General features: G+C 47.0%; 1 protein-coding gene across 2 annotated transcripts; it reads left to right on the top strand.

Annotated features, from left to right (window-relative positions):
- Nucleotides 1-1,265: 1,265 nt before the first annotated feature.
- MGME1 (mitochondrial genome maintenance exonuclease 1) lies at nt 1,266-7,640 on the top strand. 2 transcript variants are annotated; one of them, XM_069768956.1, is made up of 5 exons: nt 1,266-1,373; nt 3,400-3,978; nt 4,293-4,515; nt 5,668-5,800; nt 7,230-7,640. In XM_069768956.1, the coding sequence occupies exons 2-5, from the start codon at nt 3,435-3,437 to the stop codon at nt 7,371-7,373; spliced, it is 1,044 nt and encodes a 347-aa protein (XP_069625057.1). In that variant the 5' UTR covers nt 1,266-1,373; nt 3,400-3,434; the 3' UTR covers nt 7,374-7,640. The 2 variants fall into 2 exon arrangements, with proteins under 2 accessions (XP_069625057.1, XP_069625058.1); XM_069768957.1 differs by having other exon boundaries at nt 1,303-1,498.
- Nucleotides 7,641-21,556: the final 13,916 nt, after the last annotated feature.

Genomic DNA, 21,556 nt, shown 5'->3' with positions numbered 1-21,556 from the left:
TGAATGCCGCAGCGTCCAGATGTTACAGCATAGTAGTGGGGATTTTATGAAATCCTGTCTCCACTATGCGTGCGAACACGCATCCGGTGCCCACAACTGCCCAGAAAAGGCGCATCTATTAGATGCGCCTTTTCTGGCTTTCCACTTGCCCTGTAGCAGTGGCAAGTGGGGTAATATTTGTGGGGTTGATGTCATCTTTCAGGTGACATCAAGCCCCCACGGCTTAGTAATGGCGAGGCGTAGGTAAGACACCTATCCATTACTAATCATATAGTTGTAATGTTAAATAAAGACACGGCCAGAATAAAGTCTTTTATTTGAAAAAATTACACGGACACCTTAAAGGGACTCTGTCACCTGAATTTGGAGGGAACAATCTTCAGCCATAGGGGCGTGGTTTTTGGGTGTTTGATTCACCCTTTCCTTACCCGCTGGCTGCAATATTGAAGTTCATTCTCTGTCCTTCATAGTACACGCCTGCGCAAGGCAAGATTGCTTTGTGCAGGCATGTACTACGGAGGACAGAGAATGAACTTCAATCCAATATTGCAGCCAGCGGGTAAGGAAAGGGTGAATCAAACACCCGAAAACCCCGCCCCTATGGCTGAAGATTGTTCCCTCCAAATTCAGGTGACAGAGTCCCTTTAATATTCTAAATTAAACCATACTTACTGCCACACCTAATTCCCCAACGCCATCGATCTCCTGTAATAAAAATGAAATAATAAACCAACACTATACCACACCTGTCCGTCGTTGTGTCCCACGCCGTAATCCATATCTGGCATATAGTTTTCAACCAGGACGGTGCTACGATGTGACCGTTCCGGGTGAAAACCACTGGCGAATGGGCTGCTGAGAGCGCAGCATCATTACCAGCCGCAACATCATCACAGCCGGGCTGAACTGCGGTGACCTCAGGACCGTGGGAAAAGCCGGTGATGATGTCACGTCACTTTCTTTTGAAGGTTTGCAGTCAGGGCAACTACGCCTGTGGACCCAAAGTAACGGTCCAAATGTTACATTGTGGAGTGTGAACACCACGTCTAAGACCCCTTAAATAACTTAAATGCCAACCAGTAAGTAGCAGACACGTAGTTTCTCAGCCAGCACAGCACAGCACACAACTGCGCCCAATATACCGCGTCCAAATACTCCGCGACGTCCGCGTACAACAAATACACCGCGTCACACACACAACCCCACCCCCCTTAGGAACGATGCATTATGGGCAATGTAGTCTCTCAGTGTGCGCGACCGCTACTCTTTGGACTCTTAAAACTACACTTCCCAAAATGCAGTGGTCCGCAGAGTAATGGCCGTCGGCTGATAGCTGGGAATATGCTTAGCTCGTGCTTGCTGCTATAAGGCGGGTGAGTGACGGCCGGGTGACTGCTCGGTGTTGTATGGGGGAGGCTGAATGATCTGATAGAGCAGAGTGGGGCAATAACTGGGGACCATTTCTGCATCAGAGAGCGCTGCTCCGGAGGATCCACATGTAAGTAGTGCAGTCCTGGAAACAGCAGTGGTGAATGGAGGGCTTCGTGCTCCACTGTCAGGAATGGGAAGGCCTGATATGTAAGGAGTTATGGACTTATTGTCCTGCAAGATGCTACAGTCAGTGGTCAAAAAAAATAAAATACCAGGAGAGTGGAAAAGTCCGACACGTAAATATGTGCAATACAGAGGCGAGATACGGGGCTGCGACAGGGAGGCGGGATACGGGGCTGCGACTGGGAGGCGGGATACGGGGCTGCGACTGGGAGGCGGGATACGGGGCTGCGACAGGGAGGCGGGATACGGGGCAGCGACGGGGAGGCGGGATACGGGGCTGCGACAGGGAGGCGGGATAGGGGGCTGCGACAGGGAGGCGGGATACGGGGCTGCGACTGGGAGGCGGGATACGGGGCTGCGACAGGGAGGCGTGATAAGGGTCTGCGACAGGGAGGCGGGATACGGGGCTGCGACAGGGAGGCGGGATACGGGCCTGCGACAGGGAGGCGGGACACGGGGCTGCGACAGGGAGGCGGGATACGGGGCTGCGACAGGGAGGCGGGATACGGGCCTGCGACAGGGAGGCGGGATACGGGCCTGCGACAGGGAGGCGGGATAGGGGGCTGCGACAGGGAGGCGGGATACGGGTCTGCGACAGGGAGGCGGGTTACGGGGCTGCGACAGGGAGGCGGGATACGGGGCTGCGACAGGGAGGCGGGACACGGGGCTGCGACAGGGAGGCGGGATACGGGGCTGCGACAGGGAGGCGGGATACGGGCCTGCGACAGGGAGGCGGGATACGGGGCTGCGACAGGGAGGCGGGATACGGGCCTGCGACAGGGAGGCGTGATAAGGGTCTGCGACAGGGAGGCGGGATATGGGGCTGCGACAGGGAGGCGGGATACGGGCCTGCGACAGGGAGGCGGGATACGGGCCTGCGACAGGGAGGCGGGATACGGGGCTGCGACAGGGAGGCGGGATACGGGTCTGCGACAGGGAGGCGGGATACGGGTCTGCGACAGGGAGGCGGGATACGGGTCTGCGACAGGGAGGCGGGATACGGGTCTGCGACAGGGAGGCGGGATACGGGTCTGCGACAGGGAGGCGGGATACGAGGCTGCGACAGGGAGGCGGGATACGGGCCTGCGACAGGGAGGCGGGATACGGGCCTGCGACAGGGAGGCGGGATACGGGCCTGCGACAGGGAGGCGGGATACGGGCCTGCGACAGGGAGGCGGGATACGGGGCTGCGACAGGGAGGCGGGATACGGGGCTGCGACAGGGAGGCGGGATACGGGGCTGCGACAGGGAGGCGGGATACGGGGCTGCGACAGGGAGGCGGGATGCGGTGCTGTGACAAGGAGGCGGAACACGTGGCTGTGACAGGGAGGCGGGACACGGGGCTGCAACAGGGAGGTGCAACACTGCATATGTGAAAAATGGAAAAAGCAACGTCTGAACGAGGCTTTAAATGGGTTTCGTCCCTGGGACTTGACGAGTATTGTAGCCATTCTTGTTCTAGCCATTCTGTGGTATCTATAAATACATAAAATATGCTGCAGTAGGGATGCCCATACCCTGTAATGTATTTCAGTTGCTGGTTTTCTGTACAGATAAATCATATTTTCTTGGTACCGACTTGTGACTGCTGCAGTGGTGAGGCGTTGTTCGTCTATGCGCGCACAGATGGGCTGCAGCGGTCACATGATATCCCCACAATTAAATAACGTTTGGATAATATAGTCGTAGATCTAACTTAAAAACCTCTGGATGGACTGTTGCCACTTATCAATAATGCGTCACACATTCCAGATTTGGTGCCTCTTTATTTGAATCAAGATTCCTGATTTTATTTTTGTTAGTTTTCTTTCTCATTTTTCTAATTTTTTGTTGCTTTTTCTACAGCTAATTATGCCTCTTTCTTCTTCAAATATTGATTGATGTTCATCATGAAGCCTGTTCAGCTATTCGGTAGAAACTGCAAAAGACTAGTAAATGTCTTGCCCCAACAACTCTACTTGCCGGTTTTCTTGTCCACATCCTGTAGTTTCCTTAGCAGAAAGAAAAAGGTAAATGGCTATGAAGATGTCAGCCAGCAAAAATATGCAGATTTGGTGCGGACAGTAACCACCTCCAAGACTAGTTCTCAGACGCCAGAGAGGATATTTGAAGAAGACCGTTTCTTGTACGGTAAAGTGTTGAAGTCAAAGGATCAATCCCAAGGATCTGAACTGAAGGTCCTTCAGAATCATGTCCCATTGGCCAATCCCAATAAAGTGCTTTCATCTGTGGTGAGCACAGATCCCAACATCCCGGTGAAATTTGGCCTCCCAGGCAAGAGTCAAATAACCAATGGTAGACTACCAAGTGTCACCCGAATCCTTCAGCAGACCATGCCCATGGAGCAGGCATTTTATTTGGAAAGATGGAAACAAAGGATGATCATGGAGCTGGGAGAGGAAGGCTTCATAGAGTACACAGCAGGTACACTTGCGTATATTGGATTATTTTGGGTAATGACACTCTTTAGCTTTAATCGGTCTGGAACAGTGCCTGTAGGTTACATTGTCCTCTGATTTGGTAGAAGGGAGGTTTCTCATGTTGAGTATGTAGTTAAAGGATGTTCCCTGGATTAGAATATTGGTGGCCTATCCTTAGGGCTGTGCACAGACTGGATTGCAATTAAGTTCAATGGACTTTTCTTAAAAAACATAATAGAAAGTGGCCAACCCCTTAAGTTTTGGAGCTGGCATGTATACGTTGCCTGTATCTTAATTATCTATTTAACTCTTTCCAAGCCGTGTTCTCACAGGGAAAGCTCTTCCATGCTCAGATAGAGGATCTGCTTTTGTCCGAGGAACAGTATACCCAGAAAGCGGAGGATACGGACGCCCTGGTGGGTTATATGAACAGTGTGGAGCACTTGCTGTCTGATGTTGGAGGAGTCAGGACTCTGGAAAGCGCCGTCGTTCATTCGGTGCTGCAGTACTCGGGCTTTGTAGACTGTGTGGCTAAATATCGGTGAGACATCTGTTCCATCTTCTTTGCATGTATGTAGATAAGAGGATAACTGATTATTGCTCCATGTACAATCTGCTGAAGGATCATGTAAGGGGCCATGTATGGCTTTTCATCAAGTTTTTTTTAAAAAATTGTTTTTTTATGCAGCAGATATATAGCAGGGTCATGGAAGCCATGACACCAAGCATGTATGTTATCCCACATGGTTTTCTAGAGTCTGATATACAATATATTAGACATTTTTGTCTTGCAGCAGTAGATTTGACGATGAATCCTGCCCTTTTGAGCAAGGCTGTGCCCTTCAGTTATTTAAAAAAAAAACAACAAAACGTTAACTTTCTCTCTTGAGAAAGAATTTGTGCCCAATATTGATCATTGGGGAGAGCCCAGAGGCCTTAACCACATTAGGTTGTTGGCCAGTCGCACCAAAATCAGCAGGTCTGGACTAAATTGTGTATAGACACCTTAAGGCGGGATTTTCGATTTCAGAACACCCCTCTCTCCTAGCGCAGCATGTGTTTTACTTTTTGTTGTTTTTTAAGGTGAGCTTTACTTGCCCTTCTCGGGTCCTCAAATGGTTTCCGCTGCTCCCGGTATCTATTATTGTGTGTAGCAGTGATATCGCATTGACAGCGCTGCAGTTAATCGAAAAGCGCAATGGCCCTGAGAGGCTTGTCCTCCCTACTCCGGCAGACACTGGGCTCACTAATTGTCTGCAGCGCTGCTGATTGATGTTAGCGTTGCCCACAATAACAGACAGAGATTCCGAATTTCAATACAAGTTTTATGGGTGTTTGGGGTCGAAATGCTAAAATGCATCAATGTGGTCTCCTTACTGATTTCACCCTGTACCAGTCATTTACCCGCCTGATTGGCCACTGCTCATTTTAGTAAGCAGCCAGGAGCATTAGGAGGTGCAGGTGCCGGGAAGGGTATAAGATTATTTTTGTTTTTCAAATCCTTTTCAAAAATCTCTTTTAGATAAGTCTGTCCCCGAAAGTGGGGGAGCATATGTGTACATGTGCACCCAGGATCTCAGAGGTGAAGGGTCGTAATGATCCAGAGCAACTATCTGCAGTGTGTAGTTTGCTTAGAGGAAGAAGAACGCTGGTTGCTATCATTTAAGATATTGATTCTTTTTTTTTTTTGCAGGGGGAAGTTGTGTGTAATAGACTGGAAAACCTCAGAAAAACAGAAAGCGCACTTAAAGAACACCTTTGATAATCCTCTGCAGGTAGCTGCGTATATCGGAGCAATAAATCATGACAATAATTATAACTTTCAAGTAAGTAAATTGGATTGTGTTTATCTGCAGCGTAAATAAAACAATGCTGATGACAATGGATTTATTATACATTCACATATTTGATTCGTAAATAGAGTATTGTTAGAATTTCTCGGTTTTATCAGTAGAAGCATTCAAATAGAGCGGCCCAACCTGGAAAAGATAAAGGGCTTCTCCAGTGAAAACAAGTTATTACCTATCCACTGGATAAGGGATAACTTCCTGATCGTTGGGGGTCCGCCCACTGGAACACTTGCTGGTCGGTGAGGGTCCACCCACTGGAACACTTGCTGATTGGTGGGGGCCCACTGGAACTCTTGATGATCAGCATAACGGGGAATTTTATCCCCGTTTCAAGATGCAGCCGTAGGTAAAAGTCCGACCCCCACTCCATTCATTTTCTGTGGAGCTGCCAGCAAAAGCCTTGTACATGGATCAGTGCCCCCATAGGGAATGAATGGTCAAGAATGTGCACTGCAGCTCTTTTCTAATCGGAATAAAAGTTCCCTGTTCTGACAACCTCTGCAGGTACCAGCGGTCTGCCACCCACTTACCAGTAAGTTATCCCCAGACAGATCCTTCAAGGGGAACCTGTCATGTAACAAAACGCTTTTAACCTGCAGATATGGGGTTAATCTGCATCTTAAAAGCATTCTGAAGTCGTGCGGACGGCGCGCTACAAACCTGGCATCCTGGAGAAAATTAACTTTATTACTCACGACAGCCTTGGTCTTTCAGTCATGGAGGCACCGCTTCAGTCACTGCTCAGTATACAGTGAGGAGCAGCTGTAACCACACTGCAGCACTGACTAACAGCCGGCTAAGCAGTACATCAGTACAGAGCCTGCTGTCAGTCAGTGCCGGGGCGCAGTTACAGCCGACACTCACTGATCGGTGGCCGCATCTCTATGACTGAAAGCCCAAGTCTGCCAGGGGGAGAATAAAGTTAATTTCCTCCCTGTAGCCGTGCTCACGTGCGGCAGCTGCACGGCTTCAGAGTGCTGTTAACCCCATATCTACAGGTTGATAGCATTTTTTCACATCAGTTTTCTCTTTAATATTACCTTTCCCGCTGCATGTGCTAGTTTCTAATGGTGAGTGCACTTGCTGGAGGCCACCGATGAACGTGTGTGGTCACATACCCTTTTATCAGTGGTCATGTTCCAGACTGGCGTGACATAGTTACGGGGTGGCACTTTTGAATTGAATACATTGTCACTGCTGTAGTAATCTCATTATATAAATCACTGGATGAAATTTATGCTTCTTGGACTTTTCGTAATAAAATAATGGATAATGGCCAACCTCCTTTATGTTTTGGAGCTGGATCCGTTACTGGCTACATTTATTCTGGCCTGAAGTTAAATCGCTATAATGTTTTGTTTTTAAGCAGAAAGGTTATTGGTGGCCTCTTTTTTTTGTTTTACAGGTTGATTGCGGACTTATAGTCATTGCTTATAAAGATGGCTCCCCTGCTCATGCCCATTTTATGGACTCGGAAATATGTTTGCACTACTGGGACAAATGGCTTTTACGACTAGAAGAGTTCAAAGAGAAAAAGGAGAAGCAATAAGATAACTATGGAAAATGTACCGTCACATTTATAAATAAAAACATTTTAATTCCTCGTATTGGACATGAATTCAGGATCACAAAAAAAGAAGTCACTGCCGAAAAAGCCAGCTGTTCATTACAGTAATATGTGGATCACTGATTCTGTAGTTGATTTGGGGACCGCTGATAATCCTTTCTTCTGATATTCCTAACTTTTAGCAATCTTACCTGTAAATTTGCTGGTTACATATTTTTGTACATTAAAATGACCATGTTTTTAGGTGGATGTTAGCTTGTCTTTTCAGTGTAAGCCCAGTTCTTTCTACTATCATCACATATTAATATATATTTTGGGTGCAATATTGATCATTAAACTGTGCGCAAACATCTACTGATCTGTCATAGAGAATCATAACCTCTATGACGTGATCTTGGTGCGGAGAACCCCACTGATGGCAAGTAGAAGGAGCTACAGCACTCGTCTCCATCATCTATTCTGTGTATACATCACTGGAGAAAAGCATAAGGCTATAGACTTCATAGGAAAGGTGATTGGTTATTTTTATCCGATGGGTGGGAGGTTCGACACCTGGCACTGTCAACAATCGGCTGTTATTACCTCTGGTGGTGGCCGGATGGAACATGTAACAGCTGCTGCTGGCTACTGCAGATCAGCTCCTATTCTCATGATAAAGATAGGTCATCAATAGCAAATGGCTGGTCAATCCCTGTAAAGACGAATATACACACTGACACATCAGAAAAATATATACAGCCTGCCTCCGCCAAGAATATGAACCTATCGATATTGGGATCTAACACGTGGCAAAAAAGAAAAAAAACATACTCTGTTGTAAAGCACTTTTGTATCCAGCCATATATCTCACACATCAGAAGTATAATAAAGTACTAGTGTATGTCACAACTATCTTTTATGTGAGGGTCACATTTTAAAAGGGACTTTCCTGGTACTTAAAAATGTGCAATAGACCAAGCGGTAAAAAATAAATCTATGCAATAGAAACATTAAAAGCTAAAAAAAAACCTTTTTTTGCCATTTGTTATATATAAACAATACAACAGTAAACGTAATTGGTATCATCAAGGGAAGCGGTCAGGACCTTGTACGACACTGAAGCGCTAATACTGGTTAAAGATTTTGAAATGTGGTAAGGCATAAAAAGCAGAAAGTATTCACCAATTACAGAACTTTTGTAGCTTGGCAACAATTTAGAAAAGAAAAAAAATAAAACGATGGTTACTCTATTTCACAAATCAATAGCACAGCTGAAAATACACAACTTTGTAATAGATCTTATCAGAGAAATCTGCCTTTTTCTCTGCCAAAATTGGTCATTCTCAAAATTCTCAATTCTGAAGTAAAAAGTATTCAGTGAAGACAGACTTTCCCATTACTGAGATACCGGGAAGATGGCAGTTGCTATGGATACAATTCTATGTGAACAGGAGGGAGGAGATAGAGGCAGAGCTCTTCCTTTCTTCCCCTCCTATCTACATAGAATCTTATCAGCACCAACTGCTGTCTCCTAGCTCAGTAATGTAACAATCTGTCTTCACTGAATACAGATTTTTACCTCAGAATTGAGAATTTTGATAATGATTGATCAATTATGGCAGAGTAAAGGTACCCTCACACTGAACGATATCGCTAGCGATCCGTGACGTTGCAGCGTCCTGGCTAGCGATATCGTTCAGTTTGACACGCAGCAGCGATCGGGATCCTGCTGTGATATCGTTGGTCGGAGCAGAAAGTCCAGCACTTTATTTAGTCGCTGGACTCCCTGCAGACATCACTGAATCGGCGTGTGTGACGCCGATTCAGCGATGTCTTCACTGGTAACCAGGGTAAACATCGGGTTACTAAGTGCAGGGCCGCGCTTAGTAACCCGATGTTTACCCTGGTTACCAGCGTAAAAGTAAAAAAAAACACTACATACTTACCTTCCGCTGTCTGTCCCCCGCTGTGCTTCTCTTCTGTGCTTCTGAGCGCCGGCCAGCCGGAAAGCAGAGCACAGCGGTGACGTCACCCCTCACCGTTCTGCTTTCCGGCCGCTGTGCTTACACAGTGCAGGAAAGCACAGCGCCGGGGGACAGACAGCGGAAGGTAAGTATGAAGTGTTTTTTTTTTTTTACTTTTACGCTGGTAACAAGGGTAAACATCGGGTTACTAAGCGCGGCCCTGCACTTAGTAACCCGATGTTTACCCTGGTTACCGGTATCGTTGGTCGCTGGAGAGCTGTCTGTGTGACAGCTCTCCAGCGACCAAACAGCGACGCTGCAGCGATCGGGATCGTTGTCTGGATCGCTGTATCGTCGCTCAGTGTGAAGGTACCTAAAGAAATGGGTTTCTCTGATAAGATACAGGTTCTTCTCACAAAAGCATTAAGTTACTTACGTAACGGCTAAGTATGGGATAATCAAATCAAGATGTCTGAATCTTGAAAATGGGCCATAACTTCAGAGATTAGTTTCGTAAAGACCAGTGGTGCTGCTGAAAGGACAAAGGGGAGAGCTCTATACTGGAAATGCCAGACTATGCCATCTATGGAAACAGCTACTCTCAAGAAGCGTTGATAATCTGAGTGAATAGGTACATGGTATTACACGTCTTTTAAAACAAAACCACCATAGAACAGTTTTAAAACAACATTTTTATTGCTGAGCCAATGGTTTCCATTTTAAAGGGTCAAGCGACCAGAAATCTATTAAGGGACCAAAGATTAATGATGGTCCTATAAGATTTGTCCGGCTTCTGGACCAAGAACAGGGGAGAGTAAAAACCTCTACCCTCCTCAGAAGCCAGAACCTCCACCAGGACCCTTTTTTGGCACAATTTGACAACCTCAGACTCTAAGGCAGACTGTTCTATCAGGGAGGAACGGACAGGAGTCATCTTGAAATTATCCCCTGGGGTCGAAAGGAACTCAAGTTTAAGTCCTGTGGATATCACGCCCTGCACCCAACTGCTGTTGGTGATAAGAGACCAGGATGGATAAAAGGCGGACAATCTACCTCCCACAGGAATCGCTAGTCAATGGGATGGTTTTTTCCTGCGATGAACGCCTAAACATGAAGCCAGTACCTCTCTTCTTCTTGTCATCCCATTTAGAGTGGTCCCTTGACGGTCTTTGACCGAATATTCTCATGCTAAAAGGACATCGGCAGGAGGAGGATGATGGATTAGGAAATCTTTTTCTCTTCCCCTGCTTTATACAGTAATTCTTCCAGGACAGAACCAGAGAGGTATTCCCCTTCACACAGGATGGCACAGAGCTTAGACCTTGCTTGGATATCGCCTGGCCAGCATTTTAACCACAGCGCTCTGTGGGCTGCGTTGGAGAGACCCGCTGCCCTTGCCACTATCCTGACTGACTCAATTGAGGCATCTGAAAAGAAAGCTGCGGTGTCCTGAATTGTTGGAAGGGCTCCCAAGATCATCTCTCGAGGTGTTCCTTCTTTAAGCTGAGACTCAAGTTGGTCCAGCCACACCATCATAGATCAGGCTGCGCAAGTGGATGCCACTGCTGGCCTCAGAGATCCGGCAGCCATCTCCCAGGTTCCTTTAAGGAAAATGTCCGCCTTTCTATCTAGGGGATCTTTAAGGGAGCCCATATCAAAGGGCAAGGAAGATTTTTTAGATGTCTTTGAGATTGCTGCGTTTAGTATAGGGGCTTTATCCCAAAGATTAACAGCTGGGTCAGCAAAGGGGTACCTCCGCTTGAGGGCCCTTCTTTCCCCCCTTTTCCATTCGTGGAGAATCAGACCCTGAATCTTCTCATTCAAGGGAATGGAACTACGCCTCTTTTGATCTAGACCCTTAAACATGACATCCTGTATGGACATTTCAGGTCTAGGTTCAACTATCCCAGACTTAAGGTGAAGTTAGGAGTCTCCTCCGCCACTGTCTGTTTGATACGGGGAGGGGGGCATAATCTCTTTGGACAAGAGTCCGGTAGGGAGCATCCTTCGAGGGCGCCTTGCCTTATCTGTGCACTTCTTCCCCTAAGAATAAAAACAAGGGGGAGGCTGCATCACTGAATGAACATTCACAAAGGGGGGAAATTTTTCAGCCAATGTTATTCGCCTGGAAGAAGTCCTACTGCTGGATTGGTCACTCAGCTGGCCACCTGCATCCCGACTTTTCCGTGGGGCCTGAGGCTTGCCTGTAGTCTGCTGGACTGCAGCTTTCACTGGCTGCAAAAGGTGCAGTTGCTCATCCTCCATTGTGAGAAAAATGGGCCAGAAGCAGGGATCTCTCCATCTGATGGCCCTATATACCCCCCTCTGGATCCGGGTCGGCAGGTGAATCCGCGCCTCTCCCCAGCATCCTCGCCCCCGCAAGTGGTAATCAGTTCCATTAGGAACTGGACTCTGGTCTCCGGTCCCTCTATGGCGGCCGCCATTTTCCTAGTGCCCGAAACCCCCACACATGTGCAGAAGGGAGCCGATGCTGGTGACCTGGAAGTACACGCCGGTCCCGCCACGCGGCGGCATTGAGTGTGCCAGAGGCTGCTCCGGGACTCCCGGGAGAGACGCACGTGCCCCTACACCAAAAATCACCGCCGCCCAGGACACATAGAGACCCTGCACCACTGTAGCCTCAGGGAGCCTGGGAGGATACTTACCTCAGCGCTGGCCACTTTCGGAGACAGCGATCCTCCGGACCCTGCTCCCTGCTGCTCGCTCACTGCCGTGCCGCCATCGAGGAGCACCGTTGCGCTTCCAGGACCCCCGTACCGGTCGAGGTAGGGGACCCCCCCACTACCTGAGTTGGCCAGCCGGGCCTGGGATCCTAAATCCTGTAGGCATCTGTAGGGACCCTTCCCATCAGGAATAGGAAACCAACTGATGCATGAGAGAGGTGCCGCCCTTTTGTATCTGTAGGTTTCCTGTTCCTGAAGAGCGGATCCCCTCTCTCGTGGTGCTGTCATGGTAGTCCGAATAAATTAGAATATCAACAAAAAGTTAATGTATTTCAGTTCTTCAATACAGAAAGTGAAACTCATATAGAGTCATTACACACAGAGTGATGTATTTCATGTGTTTATTTCTGTTAATGTTGATGATTATGGCTAACAGCCAATGAAAACCCAAAAGTCATTATCTCAGTAAATTAGAATACTTAATAACACCAGCTTGAAAAATGATTTTAAAATCCGAAATGTTGTCTTACTGTTCAGTAAACGCACCCAATACTTGGTCGGGGCTCCTTTTGAATCAATTACTGCATCAATGCGGCGTGGCATGGAGGCAATCAGCCTGTGACACTGCTGAGGTGTTATGGAGGCCCAGGTTGCTTTGATAGGAGCCTTCAGCTCCTCTGCATTGTTGGGTCTGGTGTCTCTCATCTTCCTCTTGACAATACCCCATAGATTCACTATGGGGTTAAGGTTAGGCAAGTTTGGTGGCCAATCAAGCACAATGATACTATTGTTTGTAAACCAGGTATTGGTACTTTTGGCAGTGTGGACAGGTGCCAAGTCTTGATGGAGAATGACATTTCCATCTCCATCAAGCTTGTCGGCAAAGGGAAGCATGAAGTGCTCTAAAATTTCTTGGTAGACGGCTGCGCTGACTTTGGTCTTGATAAAACACAGTTGACCTACACCAGCAGATGACACTAGACCTCAAGCAGCTTGGATTGTGTGCCTCTCCACTCTTCCTCCAGACTCTGAGACCTTGATTTCCAAATAAATGCAAAATTTACTTTCATCTGAAAACAACACCTTGGACCACTGAGCAACAGTCCAGTTCTTTTTCTCATTGACCCAGGTAAGACGCTTCTGGGGTTGTCTACTGGTCATGACTGGCGTGACACAAGGAATGCAACACTTGTAGCCCATGTCCTGGATACATCTGTGTGTGGTGGCTCTTGAAGCAATGACTCCAGCAGCAGTCCACTCCTTATGAATCGACCCCAATTTTTTGAACGGCCTTTTCTTAGTAATCCTTTCAAGGCTGTGGTTATCCCGGTTGCTTGTGCACCTTTTTCTACCACACTTTTTCCTTCCACCCAACTTTCCAATATGCTTGGATACAGCACTCTGTGAAGAGCCAGCTTCTTTAGCAATGACCTTTTGTGGCTTACCCTCCTTGTGGAGTGTGTGAATAACTGCCTTCTGAACATCTGTGAAGTCAGCAGTCTTCCCCATGATTGTGGAGCCTACTGAAACAGACTAAGGGAAATTTTTAGTGCTTTGGAAGCCTTAGCATTATTCTAATTTACTGAGATAATGACTTTTGGGTTTTCATTGGCTGTAAGCCATAATCATCAACATTAACAGAAATAAACACTTGAAATAGATCACTCTGTTTATAATGACTCTATATATGAGTTTCACTTTTTGTATTGAAAAACCGAAATAAATTAACTTTTTGTTCATATTCTAATTTTGTGAAAAGCACCTATATATTACAAAGTTTCTTATTTTCCTGTGTACTATTGATTTATTAAATAAAAATTAAAACAATGGTTACTCTTTAGTTACCATTTCTATTTTAAACCTTAATGACAAAGGAGGGAGCACATGTGCTATTAAACTGCATGTGAATCTTTACCTACTGGTGTGCTGCCTTCAATTTTTTGGATTTATTTTTTAGGTTTGGTACAATGCCTGGGAGGCTTTTGCACCCAACAATTCTTTTTTTGTGCTGCTTTTTGTCTTTTTTTTTCTAAGGAGTGAGGGGATGGAATTAAATCCACAACAATATAGTAATGGCACTTCTCAAAGGCAAGGAATCTGAAAAGTAGTATTTGTCTTAAAGACAAGCTTTCACCACATTTTGCATGTTGAACTGACAAGATGTAATAGTGTCTGCAGAATAGAATACATTTTTTTTAGTTTTTTTTTAATTATGCTCTGTTGTGGCAATATTCTCAAAGCATTTGGCACCTAATGAGCTGACTTTTTTTTTGTCCAAGTTATAAAAATTTTCAATGGGGTCGAGTACTTCTTCCCTGTATGATACTGACCAATGATAAGCGGGCAGGAACACAAAGGAAAGAACATGCCCCCACTGTATCTTAGAGAAGACTTTTCAGTGTCTTAGATGCAATGATACAGCCCTGATCTCACCTCCTGCATGGGTCAGTGTGTGGGAGGGGTAGTACAGCTGAGTTTAGGTGTGTCACATTATGATCCCTTCTATCTGGTCTCCTCTCCTAGAATGGTCGCTTCTGCTGTACTTCCCGCTCCTCTCACAATGCCTGTCCAGAGATGTTAGTAATCACACTTATGACTGCTGTGCTCAGTCAATACCATCAGAGCAGGGTCTCATTTCATCTCACACAGTATCCATCTACAATAGGCAGGTTACGGCTGTGTGAGATGTAACGACTGCCCTGATCTTACTGCAGAGCTATTACTACTTGCTTGAGCACAGCCGTCCTCCGTGTAATTACTGGCACACTGTTGATTTCTGTACTTGAAAAACAAGTACTGGTGAGATCCGTGGTCCGTTTACTATTCGTGTGACAGCAGTACAGGTAGCTGTTCCCAGGAGCCGGGTGCTGAAGACCGCTCTCATAATTGTTGCCTGGTCTCCCTGAGATCAGTGCGACCAGGCAACAATGACTGTGCCACTGGCACTTAAATCCACAATGTTTTTCATAGATCATTGCTCAAAAAAAAATATGTACCTTTACCTCCAGTCACGGTAAATGGCAATTTAGAATTTCAGGTTGCTAGAATTGTCCATTCTCATTTTGTCTGTCGAGCACTACAGTAGCTGGTGCACTGGAAAGGTTATGGTCCGGAGGTGAGAACATGGGTAGCCACATCTGAAGTTAATGCCAGCCAATTCATTTGTGCTTTCCATATAGCACATCCAGATAAACCTGGTGCTGAGGCCACTCATTGAAGGGGAGGGGATACTGTCATTAATGTGCCACAATCTGCTGAGATCTGTGGTACATCTGAGATTAGAAGATCGGGACAAAAGAGGTGAACTTTAACATGGGCTGAGAGGGTTTTTTTCGTTTGTTCTTAATGGGCCCATATTTGGGGTCTGGGGTTTAGGGAACGGCTTAAAGAGCTAGGTGGAACTAGCCATTTCCATACCTAAAGTTTCAGACTCTGGAAAGGCCTATTTAGGCAGTGCAGCTGCCTCATTCAGTGGCTAGGTATGGAAGTTGGAAAAACATTTGTGTTTAGTCTTAGGCTGTAGACTCTGTACTAGTGTATGGACTGTTTTGTTTCTTTGCCAACTTATACTTTTATGGTGTGTGTGTGTGTTCACATTAGGAGTGCTGGTTGTATTTTAGTTCTTTAGTTATTATAGTTGGATGCTGGCTGCCTCCAGACTGATCTTGCACTCCTCCCATTGACCTTGCAGGTGGCCGTAATCATCTCTACCTGCCCATAAATTGTAGGCTTTTGCCCGAGAGAGACATATTTTGTCCATAGTTGTAGGCTGGTGGCCCAAAAATGGCATGTTCAGTAGAGTAGGACCCATCAGACCACATTGCCGTGGTTGATGGGCACACATGAATTGCCCAATTATGCGCTAAGAACCTTCATTTTCATCTATAACTAAGTTTTATGAAAAAAAAAACTTGAAAAAAATTGTGAAAAACACGGATATTACATACCTGGTAATGTGTTTTTTCATGAGACATGACGGTACCACGAGAGGGGATCTGCCCATCAAGGACAGGAAACCTTCAAGATAAAAGGGGCGGCTCCTCTCTCCACAGCAGTTGTTTTACAGAGTACGAGAGGAACTCTGCTGTTAGTGTACACATAAATAATACATCCTATACGATTCTATTCACTGACACCCGAGGGAGTGTATAATACAAATAATGCTAATAATGCACCCAACTAATGGCGTGATCAAAAGGGTGGGAATATAAGGGTGCCGTCATGTCTCATGAAAAAACACATTACCAGGTATGTAATACCCATGTTTTTCCATCATACATGACGGCACCATGAGAGAGTTACAGAGATTTGTATTCTCTTTTTGGGAGGGATCACTGCTTGTAACACTCTTCTCCCAAATGTGAGATCAGAGATAGCAGATAGGTCTAGCCTATAATGTTTAAAAAATGTAGACGGAGAGGACCAAGTGGCCACCTTACAGATTTGGTCGATGGTAGCATCTGCTCTCTCCGCCCACAACGTCGCCATGGCCCTCGTGGAGTGGGCTTTCAGACCCTGTGGAACAACCCTGCCTGCACTACTATACGCTAGAATAATGGCCTCTCTCACGCATCTAGCTATAGTCTGTTTTGAGGCTTTAAGGCCCTTCCTTGACCCCTGGAATGAAACAAATAAAGACCTCTGTTTCCTCCAGGACTTTGTCATTTCTAAATACTGTAGGATACATCTCCTGACATCTAGGCAATGGAGTCCTCCTTCTTGTTACTAGGATTGGGACAAAAAGAGGGTAGGGTTATATCCTGAGCCCTATGGAATCTTGATACCACTTTGGGGAGATATGCCGGATCTAATTTTAATACGACCCTATCGTCCATAATTTGTGTGTAAGGGGGGTCAGCTGACAACGCGTGTAAATCCCCAACCCTACGGGCCGATGTAAGTGCCACTAACAAAGCTGTTTTTAATGTTAGTACTTTATCTGAAGTTGTATTTAACGGCTCAAAGGGGCTTTCTGTCAGAGTTGTCAACACTAAATTTAGATCCCATGGTGGAGGAGTAGGGGATGGAACAGAGTCAGCTCTACTACAGGCTCGGACAAACCTCATCACCAACCTATTGCTTGCCAGGTCACAGTTGAATAAGGCTGCTAAAGCTGAAATGTGTACTTTGAGGGTACTAACAGCTAATCCCAGATCTAAGCCCTTTTGCAGGAACTCCAGTATTGCCACTATCGGGACCTCCCCTTCCCGTATTGGCCCTGAGCTGGAGAGGAATTTCTTCCATATTCTCCCATAGATCTTGGTCGTTACTGGTTTCCTGCTACTGAGCAAGGTGGATATTAAACCAGCTGAGAACCCTTCTTTCTCCAACAACGACCGTTCAAATGCCAGGATGTCAAATGTAGCCCGGAATTCTGCGGGTGGTTGAAGGGACCCTGTGTTAGAAGGTCCTGGTCTTCCGGGAGTACCCACGGGTCCGTCACTGACATCACTCTCAGCCAGTAAAACCATGGTCTTTTTGGCCAGAAGGAAGCTATTACAATAACCCTGGCCTTGTCCTCCCTGACCTTCTTCAGAACTGCTGGCATTAGACATATCGGGGAAGGCATACAAGAGACCTGACGTCCATTCTATACTGAAGGTGTCTACTGCCAACGGTCTGTCTGCTGGGTTCAGGGAGCAGAACGTTTGAACTTTTTTGTTGACTTTTGAGGCAAAGAGGTCTACACTGGGTGTTCCCCACATGTGCACTATCCGTTGAAAAATTGACTTTTTTAGGGACCATTCCCATTGCCTTAAGTGGTTCCTGCTCAAAAAGTCTGCCTTTATATTGTCCACACCTCGAATATGCAGGGCCGATCATCAGAGGAAATGCCTTTCGGCTAGAGTCATGAGTCTTTCGGCTATGTGAATCAGTGACCGAGAATGGGTGCCCCCTTGGTGGTTCACGTATGCGACCGCTGTTCGGATGTCTGATAGGACTCTCACATGATGCCCTGTCAAGTGTGGATGTAACTTCCTTAGCGCTCTTTCGATTGCCAGGAGTTCCCACTCGTTTGAGGATAGATTTTTCTCCTCTTGAGCCCAGGGGTCTTGGACCCATAGTGTGTCTGAGTGTGTCTGAGTGAGCTCCCCACCCCCATGCACTGGCATCCGTTGTGATTACTTTGGAGGCTGTGTATGTCCAGGGAACTCCTCATTTGTTTGACTTTTTCCTCTGGGAGGCAACACTCCTGCGCCACGGAGTCTACCGTTATCCCCAGGAAATTTTTGACCATTGCTGGCTCTAGTTTGGATTTCTTGAGGTTCAGTTGCCAACCTAGTGTCTGTAGTGTCCATCACTATTCTGACCTGTTCCCGACAGTGAAAAAATGTTTTCCCCACTATCAGGAAGTCGTCTAAGTAGGGTATTATCAAAGTGTCTTTTTCTCTGAGATGCGCTGTGACCTCTGCAATCAGTTTTGTAAATACCCGTGGGGCTGTTGCTATCCCAAAGGGCAGAGCCCTGTACTGAAAATGATGCAACTGGGACCCCATCTGACCTGCCACTCTGAGGAACGGACGATCTTGTTGTCTGATTGGGACGTGGTAATAAGCGTCCTTTAGGTCTAGGACCGCCATGTAACACCGAGGATATAGGAGGTTCACTGCAGATTCTGTCTCCATCTTGAACGATGGAATTATTAGGTATTTGTTGAGGCCTTTTAAATTTATTATTGTCCTCCAAGAATTGTCCGGTTTTTTTTTTATGAGAAAAAGGGGGGAATAAAATCCTTCCGTCCTTTCCTCTTTTGGAACTTCTTCCAAGACGTGCTTGTCTAGGAGTGATGTTACTTCGCCTTCCAGACTGTCTTGTTTCTCTTGGGAGGACTGTACCGGGGTCTGCATGTATCTTCTTGGAGGCCAGTGGTCGAATTTTAATTTTAATATAAAAGTCTCGCACTCAACTTTAGTCTCATGGATTAGTGAATTTTATTGGTGCAAGGTAGCACTGGAATTTTAATTTTAGGCCTGATCCTATGATCTGACGGATCCATATGCTGGAGGAGATCCTCTCCCAGGCTAGAAGGAAGTGAGAGAGCCTCCCTCCCACCTGAGAAGGACCGTCACTGGGAGGGTTTCTTGGTGTCCCTGGGGGACTTGCCAAAATAGAAGCCTCTTCCTCTCCTGGGTCGCTTGTCCAAGTTGCTCCTGTCTCGGTCTCTAAACTGCTGGCTTTGGAATTTTCGGCCTCTCTGAAAGGAGCGCCGAAAGGGCTGAAATGGCTGCTTTGGAAAGTTTTTCTTTTTGTCACCGGCTTTTTCTAATACCTCGTCTAATGCCGGTCCAAACAGGAAGTTCCCCTCACATGGCAAAGAGCAAAGCTTAATCTTTGCCGGAGTATCTCCTGGCCAGCATTTAAGCCATATGGCACGGTGCCCTGTGTTGGCTAAAGCTGCTGATTTTGTTGCCAGTCTAGCCGAGTCTGCTGATGCTTCAGCTAGAAACACTGCCGCTGCTCTCATGGTTGGTATTGCCTCCAGGATAGTTTCTCTGGGAACTTTTTGTTCTACCTGTTTCTCCAGGTTGTCTATCCAGATTTTTAGGGATCTGGCTACACAAGTGGCCGCGATAGCTGGCCTTAGTGCTCCTGCTGAGACTTCCCATGCTGTTTTCAGGGAACCGTCCACCTTTCTATCCAGAGGTTCTTTTAGAGAACCTAAATCCTCGAATGGCCGGGAGGATTTTCTGGCAACTTTTGAAATTGCCACATCAATTTTTGGGGCTCTATCCCAAGATGAGGATGCCTCCTCTTCAAAAGGATACCTTCTCTTTAGGGAGGTGGTTATTTAGGACCTTTTTTTCCGGTTTTTGCCATTCTCTTTTAATCAATTCTTGTAGTTGTTCATTAATAGGGAATGACCTCCGTTTTTTCTTTTGTAGACCACTGAACATAAGTTCTTGGGCCGTCTTTTTTTACTTCTCGTCTACCAGCCCCATGGTAGAGCGAACAGCTTTTATAAGCTTATCCGTAGCCTCCGCTGGAAAAGCATCTTCCACCTCTGAGCTATTATCTGAGCAGCGGGCTGTATCCGAGTCCTCCTCTGACTCTGAGGAATCCCTTTGGGATGCTACTGAGGGGCTGGATCTGTCCCTAGATCTGGCATCTGTGTCGGCTGTCTGTAGCGCTTTTACAGACCTAGAGACCTCGGACTGGATCAGAGATCTTAGGCTCTCCGTAAAGGAGGGTGTTTCCTCTGCCACTGTCTTGTTGATACACTCCTGACACAGTCTTTTACCCCAAGATGTCTTTAAAGGCTTTTTACACAAGGGACATTCCTTATTTTTAGTTTTTCCCTTATACTTTTTGGGGACCTCCTATACTCCCCCCCGCAATGTATGTAAGAAAAGAGGGGAGAGACGGAGATAAGAGAAGAGAAAATAACAGACATTAGCGTGCTGGACTTTCTCGTAGTTCACTCACCACTCGGACGCTTTCAAAGTACGGGTACCGGATCCGGGGGTTGGCTGGTTTTCTCAGTGTCTCCCAATGAGACCAGGGACCCCTCCTTGGTATGCCGATCCGTCCGTACGCTGTCCGAGCGGCTTCTGCTGCTGCCATGTCGGATCTGGCTCTTTTCACTTGAGCGAGACCATCTCTCCTGTACCTCTTGCTGTGGCATTAAATGTTCTGGTGAAAAGCTCTCCATCATACACACCACCACGTAACAAGAGTAGTCACCTTCAACCTGGCCTGGTTTAGTGACACAGGGCAGCACTTCTGGCTCGTTTAAACAGATTCACTTTTTTTTTTTTAATGGATCACCTGGTTGATCCTGCCTTTTACTGGCCCTCAGCACTTTGTGCTACAATCAGGTGTATGCGCACACCTGCATGCCTTTACTGGCTGCTCAGCATCCTGGCCTGCTAATTTTATTAATTACCTGGCAGATCGTGCCTACACCACTTCCAGCGCATGTGATGCAATCAATCACCTGGTTGATTCTGCATCTGTCTGCTTCCAGCCACTATCCCTCATGCATGAGCGCGCATCCGGCAACCACTTCCGGTGCGCGCTTTTTAATTCACCTGGTTGATCGTGCCGCCGCGTCCTGCGTGTGCACCCGGCCCTTACTTCCGGTGCGCGCTGCTGTACTGTGCTCCAGACGCACCTCCGGTTACCACTTCCGGTGCGCGCCGCCTTTATCGGTCACCCTGCCCCTTAGCTCCTGCACAAGGGTTCCGAGTGCTGCAGTCGGGTATTGTGCGTATGCGCGTACCCACAATTTCCGGTACCCAGCGTCGGCTGAGAAGGAGATCGCAGCACCGGGAATATCCACGCCACGGAACTCCAGGAGGCAGCGCAGCACTCACCCCCAACGTCCTAATGCCAGTGCCCCGGACACCGACACCGCTCCATATTCCTTGCAGGTACCAGAGAGGAGGGAGGAAGGGGGGAGACCTGCTTTCAAATACTCAACAGGGAGGGCCCCAAAACCTCCGAGGAGCTTACCTAGCCCGGGCACCGATGTGCCTTACGAGCTGCATGGCCACCTTAGGTCAACAGAGGGGCACCATAACAGTGACCCCCGTGGTCA

This window comes from Ranitomeya imitator, chromosome 5 (genome assembly GCF_032444005.1).
Source record: "Ranitomeya imitator isolate aRanImi1 chromosome 5, aRanImi1.pri, whole genome shotgun sequence".
Lineage (NCBI taxonomy): Eukaryota > Metazoa > Chordata > Amphibia > Anura > Dendrobatidae > Ranitomeya > Ranitomeya imitator.
The sequence above is the reverse complement of the archived record's forward strand: the minus strand, read 5'-3'. Positions and strand labels throughout refer to the sequence as shown.